Source organism: Patella vulgata, chromosome 2 (assembly GCF_932274485.2).
Source record: "Patella vulgata chromosome 2, xgPatVulg1.2, whole genome shotgun sequence".
Lineage (NCBI taxonomy): Eukaryota > Metazoa > Mollusca > Gastropoda > Patellidae > Patella > Patella vulgata.
In genome coordinates, this window is record NC_065880.2 from 66,859,390 (window position 1) to 66,876,200 (window position 16,811).

A 16,811-nucleotide genomic window follows, 5' to 3' on the forward strand; every position below is an offset into this window, starting at 1 on the left:
ACTGATACAGAGGAATCCTAGAAAAGTCTGGGGTCCTTGGTGGTTTTGGATAGTCGCAAAACCAAGAGGGGAGTTTTCAATCATATTCAAAATCCTGGTCTTAAAGCATATCTTCAACAATCATGCAATTGTCACGCTACAAGTCCAACATTTGACCACTCTATATATTTGTACGGCAATTCAATGACTTCTAAGAGATGAATTGGTCTATAGCAGTGATTCTCAACCAGTGTGAGATCTTCCTTAGTGTACTGCGAAATTTTGAATGGCACACTAAGAAAATGCGAAAAACCATATGATCCCAATATTGAGTATTCACTGGTGTCTACTGATAAATTCATAGCTGAGTTTTTCTATATTTAATTTGAGTCATTCTATGACTAGTCTCTGTCTACGGTTGCATTCCGTCTGACTTACCATGTTTTTATATCAAAATTCAAATATTTTTCATATATATTTAGCCAGGTGTGCCGCTATTTTTTCAGGTGTTCCAAGGTGTGCCGTTGGCAAAAAAGGTTGAGAACCACTGGTCTATAGTCTTGTTCATCAAAGAAGAGAAGAAATCCATAAAATTAATTATACCATTTATTTTCTTTAACAATGTATGATTTTATATTTAATGTATATACTTATTATAATTTTAAATTGACTACTTTCAATTCATAATTTTTTGTTCATTCAGGACAATACAAGTGCAATTTACAACTAACAATGTCATTCTGTAAATAAATATGCATATAATTGGGACTAGCAATGATAGTTTGTACCATATTTAAAGACTCCATCCTCCATCTATGATAAATGGTTGTCCAGTTACATAAACAGACTAGAAAATAAATAATACAATTTACTTTAATCAATGTTCATACTTATGTTGACAATATTTCATGTGAAATGATGAGATGAATGATCAGTCTATTATATGAAGTTTGGCAACTAACTGACATGATGTGAATATCAGTGAATAGTCAACATAATGTAAATATCAGTGAACAGTTGACATGATGTGAATATCTGTGAATCGGTGAATAGTTGACAATATCAGTGAATCGTTGACATGGTGTGAATATCAGTGAATGGTTGACATGATGGGAATATCAGTGAATAGTTGATGTGATGCGATGTCAGTGAATAGGTTGATATGATGCCAATATTTGACATAATGTAAATATCAGTGAATAGTTAACATGATGCAAATATCAGTGATAATTTGACAATGACATAGTGCCACTCTGTGAATATTTGACATAATGTGAATATCAGTGAATAGTTGAATGATGTAAATATCAGTGAATAGTTGACATAATGCAATCTCAGTGAATAGTTGACATAATATGAATATCAGTGAATAGTTGACATGATGTAAATATCAGTGAATAGTTGATATGATGTGAATTTCAGTAAATAGTTGACATAATTTGAATATTAGTGAATGGTTGATGTAACGCAATGTCAGTTATAGGACAATATTGGTGCCAGTCATTATCACATATGTGATAGAACTGGTTAAACATGTTCCAAATATTATTTTATCACAGTGATCATTGCTACAATAGATGCTTAATCAATGCTTGAACAATCAGAAGTGACAAACGGAAAAGTTATCCCTCTAAATAACTGACTGAAGTGACAAGTGATAACAGATACATGGGCGAATTTCTGCTCACTAATAATTCTTTCGAAGACCCAAAGTTGTTATATGAGACTGTAAGAGTATATCTGACAATTCAAAAGATAGGTTGCCAGGCAACGAAACATACGCCCACGGCAGCTATATCATCCGGGCAGTCAACAAGAGTTGTCGCATATTTTTACTTTTTTCGGTAATGAAACATTTATAATACATTAAAATCTGATTAAGAGTAACAACTCATTAAGTAATTATCAGAAAACCATTAGAATTTGTTTGGTTTTTATAAAGTTCGGCCCCATGCTAACGTTTAGTATACAAAACTTTTAACATCATGGATTGAGCTGTTCAAGTCATAAAGATTTATTGAAAATCAATATACTTGTTTGTCTCAAGACCTTAAACTCTGTGTATCAATCTGAAGTCAATCGGATGATAACTTTAGCCGCTAGAGCGTCCACAAGATTTTTCAAAGTGATCAAGGGCCATAACTCTGGTAGTAATTATCAGAAATCACTGAAAATCAATAGGCTTCTTGGTTTCATGACCTTAAACACTGTGTATAAAATTAAAGTCTATCGGATATTAACTTTAGCCTCTAGAGCATCCACAAGATTTTTCAAAGTGATCAAGGGTCATAACTCTGGCAGTAATTATCGGAAATCGCTGAAAATCAACAGGCTTCTTCGCCTCATGACCTTAAACACTGTGTATAAATTTAAAGTCAATCGGATATTAACTTTGACCTCTAGAGCATCCACAAGATTTTTTGAAGTGATCAAGGGCCATAACTCTGGCAGTAATTATCGGAAATCGCTGAAAATCAATAGGCGTTTTTGTCTCATGACCGTTAACAATGTGTATAAATTTAATGTCAATCGGATATTAATTTTGACCTCTAGAGCGTCCACAAGATTTTTTGAAGTGATCAAGGGCCATAACTCTGGCAGTAATTATCGATAATCGCTGAAAATCAATAAGCTTCTTCTTCTCATGACCTTAAAACACTGTGTATCAATTTAAAGTAACTGAATGTCATTAGATAAGAGAACATGAGAAAAATAGAAACAGTCCCCACATTCACGTGTGTTTATTCATTCTATACTCATAAAAACATGGTAATGCACAGAATTTTTCTATTTTTCTTTCATGTTCTCTTATCTAGTGACAGTCAATTTTGTTTATGAATTGTCAGATATTCTTTCACATTCTCACACAACCACTTTTGGTCTTCGAAGGAATTATTAGTGAGCAGAAATTCGCCCATGTATCTGTTATCACCCGTCACTTCAGTCAGTTATATAGAGGGATAACTCGTGTTTTGCTTTTGCGTTCGTCACTTCAGTTTGTTGAAACATTGATTACGCATCTATCGTAGCAATGATCATTGTGATAAAATAATATTTGGAACGTGTTTAACCAGTTCTATCACATATGTGATAATGATTGGCACCAATATTATCCTTTAATAGTAGACATGATGTGATCTCAGTGAAAAGTTGACATAATGTGAATACTACTGAATAGCTGAGATGAAGTGATCTCAGTGAATAGTTAGATGATGTGACTATCACTGAATAGCCAAGATGATATGAATATCAGTTAGTAGTCTATGATATGGTGTGATAGTTACCTATTTACATTGTGAATGATAGTTATCAGGGGCGTACAACGGGGATGGTCTGATTTTTTTGCTGAGTGAGCCGATTTTTCGGGAAAAAGGACCAGTTTGCCGGGTTCTCTTACACATTCAGTCAAACCAAAAGTTTGTATTGTCAAAATTACTCTGTGCTCATGAGGAAACTCCTGCGTACCGTAGCTACATTACATAACATGTAAATGATGATGATGATCACTGTCTGTCCTTTGGTACTTTATTTTGGAAATATAAATTTTGAGATTATGCGGGCGAATTTTCCTTTGTTGTTGTTTTATTGATATTGTGGGCCAATTTTATTTTCTAATACTGAGTGGGCCGATTTTTTGATGGCACCCCTCCGCTGGGTAAATATATTTGTGCGCCCCTGATAGTTATCTATTTATGGTTTGAATGTCATTAGTTCCATTATGAGTTGAAGGTTGAGTTTAGACTGAATATAAGATTGTTTAAACAATCTAGGATATTTTAGCAGCTATTGTTTAAATTTACATGAAATACTAATCACTAGTACTCATTGTTAGATGAGATATGTGTATGTAGTACACATACAAATAGTAATCAAAACACTCTGAAGTCTAATGAAGATAAGACAAGCCAACAGTGAGGCTGATGTCCCCCGCCGAAATAGGAAAATAATTAGAGGACACATACAAATTTATCACAAATTATCTTTTACAAAGTATTGAACAATCAAACAGTATATCTTTACTTATAGTCTAACAATCAAAGTAGGAGAGTTATTGTTTTCCAAAGTCTCGACCAATCAAATTGCGTATCGCTCTGCTTACCCTGAGCAGAAAATGCTCATTATCAAACTTAGTCAAGGTATTACTGTAATGAAACTATACACCAAGTTTCATCAATCTCACTTAATTAGAACTAAAGTTATCGTGTCCCAAAGCATCAACCAATCAAATTGCTTATCTCTGCTTACCCTAAGCGGAAAATGCTCATCTTCGAACTCCATCAAGGCATTGACCTAATCAACACATACACCAAGTTTGAACATTCTAGCTCAATTAGGAAGAGAGTTATCGTGCCCCAAAGTATCAACCAATCAAATTGCTTATCTCTGCTTACCCTAAGCGGAAAATGCTCATCTTCGAACTCCATCAAGGCATTGACCTAATAAACACATACACCAAGTTTGAACATTCTAGCTCAATTAAAAGTTATCGTGTCCCAAATCATCAACCAATCAAATTGCTTATCTCTGCTTACCCTAAGCAGAAAATGCTCATCTTCGAACTCCATCAAGGCATTGACCTAATCAACACATACACCAAGTTTGAACATTCTAGCCCAATTAGGAAGAGAGTTATCGTGTCCCAAAGCATCAACCAATCAAATTGCTTATCTCTGCTTACCCTAAGCGGAAAATGCTCATCTTCGAACTCCATCAAGGCATTGACCTAATAAACACATACACCAAGTTTGAACATTCTAGCTCAATTAGGAAGAGAGTTATTGTGTCCCAAAAAGTGTGACGGACAGACAGACGGACAGACAGACGGACGGACAGACGGACAGACAGACGGACAGACAGACGGACGAACCCATTTTAATAGTCCCCTGCTTTCTTCGAAAGGCGGGGGACAAAAAAGACTCCTACCTCATCTGAAGCTAGATATAATACCAAACTTGCTATTTCATCTGCGGAAGCAAATCTCCCCATTTTCTGTCTAGCTACGAAGTCCTTCAACGACTGAAATCATAAAATAACAAACCAACAGTGAGCCTGATGTTCCGGATGTCCCCCGCCGAAATCCCAAAATAAATAGATGACACATATTAATTAATCGCACATTTATTTTTTTCAAAAGTATCAAGCATTCAAACTATACACTAAGTTTCATCACTCTCTATCAGACAGAATCAAGATTATCTTGTCCCGTAGCATCAACCAATGAAATTGGTTAGCACTGCTTAGCTTCAGCTCGAAATGTTAATCATTGAACCCAGTCAAAACATTCACCTAATGAACATCTACATCAAGTTTAAACATTCTACCAAATTAAGTTGTTATGTTCCAAAGTCTTGACCAATCAAATTGCTTATCGCTCCTAAGCCTAAGCAGAAAATTCTCACCGTCAAACTTAGTCAAGGTAATGATATAATGAATCTATATTCAGAGTTTCATTGCTCTCACTTCATTATAACCAATGTTATCGTGCCCCAAATCATCAACCAATCAGATTGCTTATCTCTGCTTACCGTAAACAGACAATATTCATCATTGAACTCCATCAAGGCATTCAACGCCTACACCAAGTTTGAACATTCTACCTCAAATAGAAGGAGAGTTATTGTGTTCAAAAGTCTCAACCAATCAAATTGATTATCACTCTGCTTACCCTCAGCAGAAAATGCTCATTATTGAACTTAGTCAAGGTATTGATTTAATGAAACTATACACCAAGTTTCATCACTCTCACTTAATAAGAACTAACATTACCGTGTCCCAAAGAATCAACCAATCAAATTGCTTATCTCTGCTTACCCTAAGCAGAAAATGCTCATCTTCGAACTCCATCAAGGCCTTGACCCAATAAACACCAACACCAAGTTTGAACATTCTAGCTCAATTATTGTGTCCCAAAAAGTGTGACGGACAGACAGATGGACGGACGGACAAACACATTTTAATAGTCTCCTTCTTTCTTCCAAAGGCGGGGAACAAAAAGTGAACAAGTGAGGTCTTAATTTAAACATATTCTATGCGTCCTATGCATGGCAATACCATTCACATGGTGAAAATGAACAAAATCATGTTGTTGGTACGTTTGCAACAAGCACAAATTAGAAATAAAGTTAATTTTTGTATTTATGTGCATTACAACTAGTAATGTACTGCTTATAACAGGTTTTATAATGGTGTTTGATATGTGTGAGTGTGCAAATAGGAAACTTTATAAAGCTGCAGATGTAGCCATGTGGAAACTAACTTATATTTTTCCACCATTTTTTTTTTTTACAAAAAGTATAATGATACTGCACGTATTATATCACTTTTTGTTTCGTTTCGGAATATATGTCAGTGGTTAGGAAATATCACCGGAAGTTGAAACCGCATGGTTCTCTTCCATTTTGTCAATAAAATTTGATACTCGCTTACTCTCTGTCTCTCATATTTTCAGGTAGATATCACTTAATACTATATGCCTTGCTAAGTAATCATTATTATCGTGTAGAATAATGTTCTTATCTATCATGTATGCATTAATTGGAGGATGTTACATCCTGTTCAATTGGGGGGGGGGGATTGGATGGCTGAATGGTTAGCGTGCGCGCTGTATCATAAAGTCTGTCATTGAGTCGACTGGTGTGGTTTTCGAATCCCCGGTTGTACTTGACAAGGAGTAGGGTCGCCTGTCCAACCTTGTGGGTTTTCTCCGGGTCCTCCGGTTTCCTCCCACTGCTAAAGACCCCTACGCGCAAGCGAATTATTGAAATAATATTAAACCATATGTTAGTCCCGAAATGGCCTAGTTTGTGTTGAGTGGACGTTAAACCCCATTCTCTCTCTCTCTCTCTCTCTCTCTCTGTTCAATTGGTTAATTGCATTTTAGAGTGATAGCTATTCGGCTGACCCGGGAAGCAATAGGTCACATGGCCACGCGGTTAGGAATTTGTGTGTTTCTAGGGACATGTCAGTAATAATTATCTTATTTCTAGTGATACTGCAAAGGTTTAATTGAGTGTACATATCTCCTGTTCTTTTATTCGTACGTTTAACAACTAACTGTCGTTTAATAGTGAACATTGGACAACCCAAGGAAACATTGCATTATTTCAATCATAGATTGTGATTAAAGGGGAATAACTCTCTTTTTGGACCCTTGTAAGATTAAATGTTAAAGACCTTATACTATTAGAAAAGTGTTGAGATTTTGTCCAGATGAATGCTGCCAAGAACCAAATCATTATTAGAACATCTGTATAAATGTTTATGTATTGTTCATAATTACATCTATGAATATTTAATCATGTCATATCGTGGGTCTCCGCTTGAAACCTCGTATAACCGATTTTTGGCCAAAAACACTTTTTGATACCATTGTAAAGCTCGTAAAAGCGCGCTTCTGAATATCAAAACCTCGTTTAGCTACGACAGTTTTAAATGTCTGAAAATGTCTAAATGAATATCACGTATAAAATGGCATACAATCAAAACCCCGTATAATAATATACGTGGTCTTGAATTGCAAATATTATCAACAGTAACATATAAACCTCGTATAAACCGATATCTGAGGTTTTCATACTACAGATTCCTGTCACGTGGCATCTATTTACTATAATACGAGGTCATTTTAACCAAGTAAGACATCGACGTATCAAGATAAAACGTAAGTTTCGTTTAAACTTTACTAGAATTATGAAAGTTTCATTTGTTTTTTTGCCATTCAGTATCACACTGTTTAATTCTGGCATAGCAAAATAAGTAAATTTAATGTGTAATGTTCGTGTTTTACTGAATGTGTCACTATGACGAAATGTCACTTGGTGTAGATTTTACACTTGGTCCAGATTTTACATTAGACAAAGCCTTTAAGCCTACAAACACGAACAATAACTACGCTGTTTACTTACGCCACACCAAAAGATGTCATAATAATAGAAAAATAGCCCAATTAAACGCCTGTGTTCTTGCTTTTACGGAGAGAATCGCCATGGACATCCTTGGACCTTTGCCGCTCACCAAGATAGGTAATCGATATATAATAGTAATCAGCGACTGCTTTACCAAATGGACAGAAGCTTCAGCTCTACCCATCCCTAAAAGCCCAGCTTAGGCATGGGCCTTAGGGGCCCAGGCCACTGTTCATGGCAAAAAGAGAAAAAATTCAAATTGTAGATGAAAGTTTCACGGTAATCGATCTAGAGGTGCGAGGGCGGAGACTGAGCTATCCCTCAACCTTCTCTGTGAAGTTCCACTCGGTGATAGGTCTAGGCTTCCCCGCCGTCTTATGCTATTTCCGCGCATTGTATGCCATTCGGAACTGAATAGATTTCGTATGTGATCAGCTATTATGTAATTATTCTTCTATTACAGACCGTTTAATCGTGTGTTGCGCATGTGTGCCATTCAAAAGCATATGAAATAATCTTTTAGTCGCGTTAGGGGCCCCGCGATTCTTGTCAGGCCCAGGGCTTTGCCATCCCTGAAGCCAAGACTGTAGCTATGACATTAAAATGCCGACCAGGGAACAAACTATCAAAGTAAACTCTTTCATGACGTCTGTTCTCTGAAAGACATACATTAGACTAAAACGACTAGTTTCCGACCCCAATCAAATGGAAGTGTAGAAAGATTCAACCGGACTTTGATCACTATGTATTGTGAAAAAGACCAGAAATTGTGGGATGAATATTTACCACAAGTCATGATTGCCTAACGATCATCTGTTCATTCAAGTACAGGCAAAACCCCGAATATGATGTTTTTTTGGTAGAGAGATAACTTTACCAATGCAGGCAATGATTGAGCAACCAGCAAAGGAAGTAACTGAACAAGATGTCGACAACTATTTGTCATGTCTTCAACACAAAAACAAACAATGTCACGAGATAAGTCAGAAGTTCCTTGTTACAGGAAGAAGTACTATGACTTAAAGGCCAAGAAGAGGAACTGAACAGGCAGTATGGTTACACAATCCTGTGAGAAAAGTCGGTGTGCAGCAAGTTCACTTCTTTATGGAAAGGGCCATATCTTGTTAGGAAAATCTATGATGTAACGTACCAAATAAAACAGTCCATGAAGAAAGCACCACAAGTTTTTCACTTAGATAGGCTTCTACCATACAAAGGAAGAAACCTTCCCACCTGAATGGGAAAACTTAAGGATTCCAACGTCAATTTTTTGTCCCATTGTCTGTATAATATATGTTGTTGTTAGTCGTTAGAGATTCATTATTTCTTAAATGTTAGAAGTTAAACAGATGGTAAACGAATGAAGTAATCCGGTCATCTTATGCTATGTAGTTGTCCATTTTAGAAGTTTTTAAGTGAGAGAAATGGTATTGCTGTTAGTCAGCATCCTTGAAGAAGGTAAAAAGAAGTCTAAAGTTTGAGATGCAGTGATTCCGTTACGGAAATTGATATTGGATAATGAAAGGCTGACAATGTGGATAGGAAGTATACCCATTGAAGTAATTTGTCAGTAGAGATTTGACCTGATCAACCAGAAACCTACTGACACAGGATCTTTCCAAATGAATTCGGAGCTGCATTAAAAGTAGCGAACTCAAAGGAAGAATTAATGGGAGCAATAGCCTATTATAGAGCAACTGTAAGGACACAGTATACGTGGATGATGGCTGTTTGATTATAATATAACCTATGCCCGAATAGTTACGTTCTTAGATACACATGATGGCATTATTGATAACGTTTTATAGTCCGCAAAACTTAAGGTTTTCACATTATTATACATTTTAGGCTTTCTAAGATGTCTAAATAGAATTGCGGGATTGGGTCTTGCCTTGGGTCGTTGCAACGAAGAAACAACTAAAGAACCACTTGGCTGCTGCTCCCCATAAACGAATGAAGGTTGTGTGTTTATTCTGTCGTATAACGCCATCACCCCCCAAGTCTACAAACGAGTTGCCACGGTACCAAAGTGGGCTTCACCACTATCCCAGCTTACAAGACAGATGATGCTGGACTTGACCCGTAAGTTTCCAGATCTTTTCCGGTCAGAAGAAGAATGGACAGAAGAATGGAGAACCCTCAAAGGTGACTGCGAGAGTGTCAGTGATGTGTTGCCTGTCTGTGCCGAAGGGGAGATAACGCTAACAACAACCCCTTTACTGGAGAAGTATTATCCTCATCAACCATCGTTCAACCTTGCCGATCTGGTTACTCTTACAGATCTCACTATTAGAAGGATTGCAGAGTTGCCCTGTTCGCGACTGATGAAGATAAGGTGTGGTACAGGGTCACCCCAAAGAAAAACGCTGTAACAATCCCCTCGTACCTTGGGTTCTTTAACCCGAAAGTTAACTCTTCTACCAAACTCCAATAACATGAGACCTCCTGGTGTTGACATCGCCCTTAAAGGATTCCATTTGGAAACGAGGAAGTTGACCTTGGCTGAATTTCTTGGAGTATCTTCTGACTCGCTAGATAGGAGAATGGTATGGAACAAACCTTTTGTCTGCACCCGTAAGCTGAAGACCACAGTATCTCTTCAAGATGTCTCAACGGTTACCGTAGAGCTGGAATATGCGGCCATGACTTTGGAAGAAGGATTTCAGTCTAGGACACCAGTAATATCCCGCCACTACCTCCTAGACAACATGCTGACACTACTGGGTACCCCTATACCACCTCCATGAAATGGCGTCCAGCACAATGCCTGTAAGTCATGAGTATGAGTACCCGAGCCTTGGACACGGATGCGACTCATGGTAACTAGCAACATGGGTAGTATGGTATTGGTATGATTTGGTATCTCTATAGCATGAATCTGGTTGGTATTGGTGTGGCGATGGAAGAATTGGTATCTCTATAGTATGTATCCGATTGGTTTTAGGTGGGGGTGGGTGTCCCATACGAACGACTAGACACTGTTCCTTGCCAGACCCTCTCCGACCTGCACAACTGACAGCTGGAAAATCCCGAGGAATTGTCTAGGCCAACACCGGGATCGAAACCGGGACGCCATGGTTTGCGAACCAGTGCCTTACTCACTGAGCCACTGCAGATCCCGGTGTCCTACTCATATTAGCCCTTTGGCATTGTATCGGGAACTGTACTTTTCAGTTTTCCAAAATCACGACCCATCTGAAAATTCTCGTTATTACAAAATTAAATAATTGTCATATGAAATATATCAGACACATGAAATTATTACATTATTCCATTATTTATAAAATTTCGAAAGCTCAAAACTAATTATTTTAACATTGTTTTTGTTAAACTTGTATTTAAACTTTCGTTGATCAAAAAACACGTACCCGAAGAATTGGTCTTCTTTCTAGAATAAAAAACATGTATATAACATTTTTCGACTATATTTTAGAATAAATAAATATTTTCACTTGAAAATGTTCATGAATCAAAACATTTACTAATTTTCCGCATTTTTTCGTTATACGAGGTTTCAAGCGGAGACCCACGATATGTAACCTAAATGACATGCTTTTCCATTTTGTCAATAAAATTTATAGTATAGCCCTTCTCCGGGTTACCTACCTATTTAGGGTGTTTTTCGGTATTTAGTGTGTTTTCCTGTATTTAGTGTTTTTCCGGTGTATTCCGGTATTCAGTATAACATGGTGTTTTCCGGTATATAGTATACCCCGTGCCAGTCAAGAGCATTAGTCCGTTCATGGCATATCTTGCGACCACTTCAATTAACTTGAGCAAGACGTGTTACACAGACAAAATAGGCTGACATTATATTGTTATGGACTTTGAGGCATTGGCACCGTTCTGCAAGTCTAAGACGGTTCAGAATATTTCAGAATAAATGTATTTAAAATCATTTTTCTGTTTCATAACTTTGTATTTTAATAAGTAAATGTTTATTTATGTTAAGAATGGAAAATTGACCTAATGGTTAACATTGTATTTTGGCATAAAAAATTATCTCGACTTGAGCCAGGACAACATCCGACAGGTTTTCTTGTGCAGCCACATATACATTGACATAATATATATAACAATGTTTATTTCTAGCCAAAACAATAAATAACCTTTCCAATATTTGAATAATAATACCTTTTCTGGATCCTCTAAGGCATTAATTCTACCAGTTAGTGATGGTGTATCAACAGTGCCTGAAAATATTACCTTAAATTACAAGAGTGATTTACTAAGGATTTCAAATTATCTTCATAATTACGGAATTATGAATTGTGAAAATTCAATCTTTTGGATAAAAGCAATTTCCTATGAAATTAAAAATAATGTAGCACAGCAAACAGCACTGACTATCTATAAATTTCATAGACATTATGGACCATAATGTAAATTTATCCTATTTCATCATTTACCTCCCCTCAGATGATAATATATGGAGGAGGATGAATAAGATAGCCACGCAAAGCATAGAAATATTCCCTGACAGCAGCTATATGTCTTGAATAAAATGATAACCATAGACAGGACCTTATCTGAAAGGAAAATTTGGATGTCTTTATACCTTCAAGAAATCTAATCTCTACATGTCCACAAGGTTTTCTAGACATGTAATATCAACAGGGTTCATACCAGGGTTCCTAATCCATTTTGAAACAAACCGGTCAGAATTTGGTCAAATGAGTTCAATTATAAGCTCCTATTCCCTTTAAAGATAGCTCCCATTCCCTTTAAAGATAATGGGGATCACGTGGCTAAGTGGGTAAGACGCTGGCTCGCTAGCCTGGAGGTCGGGTGTTTGATCCCTGCATTGGTCGAGAAAGTTCATCCCGATTTTCCTGCGTGGTTTCCCCTTGTCAGTGATGCAGGACGGAGGGCCTGACAAGGACAGCTGTCTAGTAGTTTGGATGGGACGATAAACTGAGGTCCCGTGTACACATTGGCGTGCACGTAAAAGCTCCCTTGGCAGTTGGAATTCGATATAAGAGTAGGCTGTAGAGCCGCTGCCCGGGCAAAATTTCCCTCATAGCACACTGTATGCCCGTCTTCGTTAGCCCAGGTTAGGAGCAGAACAGTAGGACATTCAACCCCATTTCATTTCATTTCCTTTAAAGATACATTCTCACAAACATGTTTTTATACGGTAGTTATTTCCAATAAAAGTATGGCAAATTTGGTAAAATTGGAAAGTAGAGATGCCCAATTTTACTAGAAAAATACAGGATTCCCTGAAAAACAACCACGAGGCAAGCACTGGGCAAAAATGTCAGGGTATCACTAACTGGCAATCCGACGGTTATTGTCTGCCAGCCTGATTTTGGGAGCACTTGTTATTTCTTGATCGAATGGTTAGGCAATTTTGGAAACAGTGAGGGGTTTAAACATTAAAAAAACTTTGCAATTAACAGTGGAAAAAGTAGTTGGCAGAAGTAATCCAAGAATTTACTTAGGCTTCAATATGTATGGCAAGTGGACAGTAAGTAGCAACAAATACATTCTGAAAATAGGCTCTCCCTCAATCAAGTTACATGACAAACATACAAGTTTTTATATCTTGGGTAATTTCCTCACGAATACAATGTTTTAAGAGGATCTGAAGCAATTTTTGATACATTTAATTAGTTTGAATAGGTTTTTAGTCCAAATAATTCATCAAATCACTCATGGAGTTTGTACGCGGGAAGGCATCTTTAATATAACCAAACAAAAATAATTCTTGGTGATTTGTTGTCATATTCTGAATAGGATAATATATGTGATCATCACAAAAAATAATAACAAATAGAGAATTGTTGAGTCCGACTATTGAATGTCAGACAGGGTCAGTGTTCATCATGGGGCTGTATTTTGTCGGCTTTAGCCGATTGATGTTTATTCAAGCTGATTGGTAAAACAATGAATTGGCCACTATGGTATCGTAAATAATCATTCTACTTTTGGCTAAATTACAACAGGTTAATTATTACTTGTTAATTAAGAAGACAATCAACTTGCTTGTCGGCTACAACAGTCATACCTTAGTGAGAATCAGCCATATGTGGTTCATAATCCGAGTAATTAGCATATTTAACGGTGATTTTGATAATCTGGTAAAATAAACAAAACAAGCTTGCTGATTATTCATAATATGTTCAGTAAAATAAGCCACATGGTCATTGAAGACATCTCCACATGGTTTCCGAATTGTGCATCTTCCACGCTCCGTCCATGTGAATTTCGGGTACAGATAGATATTAAAATAATAACTGGATAATACATTGATGTATTTACTGACCAGTTGTAAGGTAAATTTAAACCTTCATATAAACATGGAGAGAGAACAGTGGATATTTTCCCGACAGAATCTCCATTGCCGAATTCCATGTGACATATCGGTTGGAATTATGTCAATAAACCAGTCAATAACAGCATTTACCGTTATGATTTTTTATTTTATACACTACTGACAGAGGCTTAATTTTTTATATTTATATTATTGAAGGCTATATCATAGTCGTACAGAATTTTATTTTATAGCAATTTCAGTTATGGTTGTCACGTGATCATTGTGCCGTTTGTCTATCATCGACGAATGAATAAAGACTTTTGCAAGTTACGTGACCGTTACGTGATGGACAAAGGACTACAAATTGTGTTATGAAGAAATGCCACGGCGCCGTATCAGCTTATTTTGGCTACAGCATTTTCTGATACTGGCAATAAACAATAAACACAATTTTGTTTTTTAGTCAGTATTATTGAGATTCGAAAGATTCTTGAAGAAAATGCTGTAGCCGAATTAAGATATATATAGTTCATCAGTTGATCAAAATTAGGATTTTTCTACTAAGTCAGTATCAAAAAATGCCTTAGCCAAAATAAACTGATATGGCACAATGGCATTTCTTCATATTAAATACAATATTTTTGTCTACCACACAACTTGCAAAGTTGTTATTCATTCGTAAATAACCTTCAATAGTAAGGTCAATAGTTTCAAAATTAAGCCTCTGTCAGCATGTGCATAAAATAAAAGGTAGGTTGCCATGCAATGAAACATATGCCCACAACAGCTAGGTCGTCCAAGTCATCAACAAGGGTTGGCGCATATTTTTTCTTTTCTGAGTAATAAAAACCCTAAAATCCACAAGATTTCAAGGGCCATAACTCTGAAAATCAAAAGGTTGCTTCATCTCATGACCTTAAACACTGTATATAAATTTGAAACCAATCGGATTTAACTTTAACCTATAGACATCCACAAGATTTTTCTAAGTGATCAGGGGCCATAACTCTGGCAGTAATTAACTGGAAATCTTTGAAAATCAATAGGATGCTCTGACTAATGACCATAAACACTGAGTATGAATTTAAACTCAACCAGATAATAACTTTAGCCTCTAGGGAGCATCCACAAGCAATTGTGTCATCAGGATTTGGCATGTGAAAATTATTATTAATATTTGGTGTTCTAAGTAACAGGGGATTATTTCAATGACCATTTAAATCTAACTAACAACTGGTCGGAGAAACTATCAAATGTGTGATCTAAATTATTATTGTAATATCTATCTAGGATCACATAGAGCGTCAAAGACAGCACGAATCCCGAGATTGACAATGACTATGCATGCCGAGATCGTCTTTGTTCGCCACTCGGCTTATTTTCACAGACGCAACTTACTGGACCTGTTCTGAATAATCAGCAAGCTTGTTTTGTGTCGATTAAGATCTCTGGTTCATCCTCTCTGATCCAAATACTTCACAATAAATTTGAAAATCAATAGGATTCATCCAGGCTGAAAACTGAAAGTGGATAGGGTTTTGTCCTCTCATGATATCTATGCTTCACACCAAATTTGAAAAAATATCTGGTAAAACTGTATCCTCTATTGAGGTCACAAGGTGTTACACAGAAAAACAGGGTAACTCTTGACCAACAAAATAGCTCAGAATGCTGAATATCGATAGGGCTCCTTCTCTCTTGATCCTACTGCTTCACAATAAATTTGACCCCCCCCCCCCAAATTGTTGGCCTCTACCACGTTCAAATGCCAATTGTGGACAGACCAACAGACAGACATGGGTGATGACATAGTAGTTTACAAATAATTGAGATTTTATTTACCAGGACAGACACAGTTACAACGGATTTTCTTCTCACAATAATCAGCAGCTATAGATTTAGTTAGACCAATCACAGCAGCTTTTGTTGTACTGTACACACAACGATTAGGAACACCTGAATCAAATCATTTAAAGTTCACTTCAGTAATACTCACACTCATAAAATGTCTGCTTCAGTTTATATGTTTAAAACAAGAATAATATATATAAAACAATAAGACATACAATAACACATGTCAAGAAAATACAATCAACGCAACAAGATAAGAAAATATATGTTGTACTGGGTACAGTTCACTATCCTACTTTGAAGAGGGGATGGGTGGCCAAATAGTCTAACATGTTGGCTTTAGGTCATAAGGTTTGTCATCGAGTCAACTGGCATGGTTTTGATTCCCAACTTGTTCATGACAAGGAGTAAGGACACCTGCCCATTGTTGTCATTTTTCCCCACTGTGTCCTCCCGCTGCTAAAGACCCCTATATGCACAATTCAATTATTGAAATAAAATTGAACCATAATGTTAGTTTCGAAATGACACAGTTTAGGGACGTTAAACCTTGTTTTTCTCTCTGTTAAAATATTTTGTTAAAATGGTTTTATGTTGTTTACCTTTGATACTAGAAGCAACAGAAGACATATTTATAATACAAGCTGGTTCTCCTCTTGATATCATCTATTAACATAGTTGAAAAAAAAAAATACACCAGTTAGAAAGACAAGGCAGCATTTTGAATTGATATACCTACATATGAAGAGGTCAAAGTTCTTATTTAGTTTAACCCTAGTTTGTGAAATGAGCTGTTCAATGTACAAAAGATCAAAACT

General features: G+C 36.5%; 1 protein-coding gene across 3 annotated transcripts in view; it reads right to left on the reverse strand.

Moving 5' to 3' along the window:
• Positions 1-567: 567 nt before the first annotated feature.
• The window catches only part of LOC126811241 (dehydrogenase/reductase SDR family member 6), a 28,437-nt gene continuing 12,193 nt past the window's right edge, over positions 568-16,811 (reverse strand). For all 3 annotated transcript variants that reach the window (XM_050536819.2, XM_050536821.2, XM_050536820.2), the window contains exons 6-10: positions 16,596-16,659; positions 15,985-16,098; positions 12,018-12,076; positions 4,903-4,995; positions 568-826 (exon numbers count right to left, since the gene is read on the reverse strand). In XM_050536819.2, the coding sequence (XP_050392776.1) occupies positions 773-826; positions 4,903-4,995; positions 12,018-12,076; positions 15,985-16,098; positions 16,596-16,659 (384 nt within the window). In that variant the 3' untranslated portion in view covers positions 568-772. The remainder of the gene's footprint in view (positions 827-4,902; positions 4,996-12,017; positions 12,077-15,984; positions 16,099-16,595; positions 16,660-16,811) is intronic.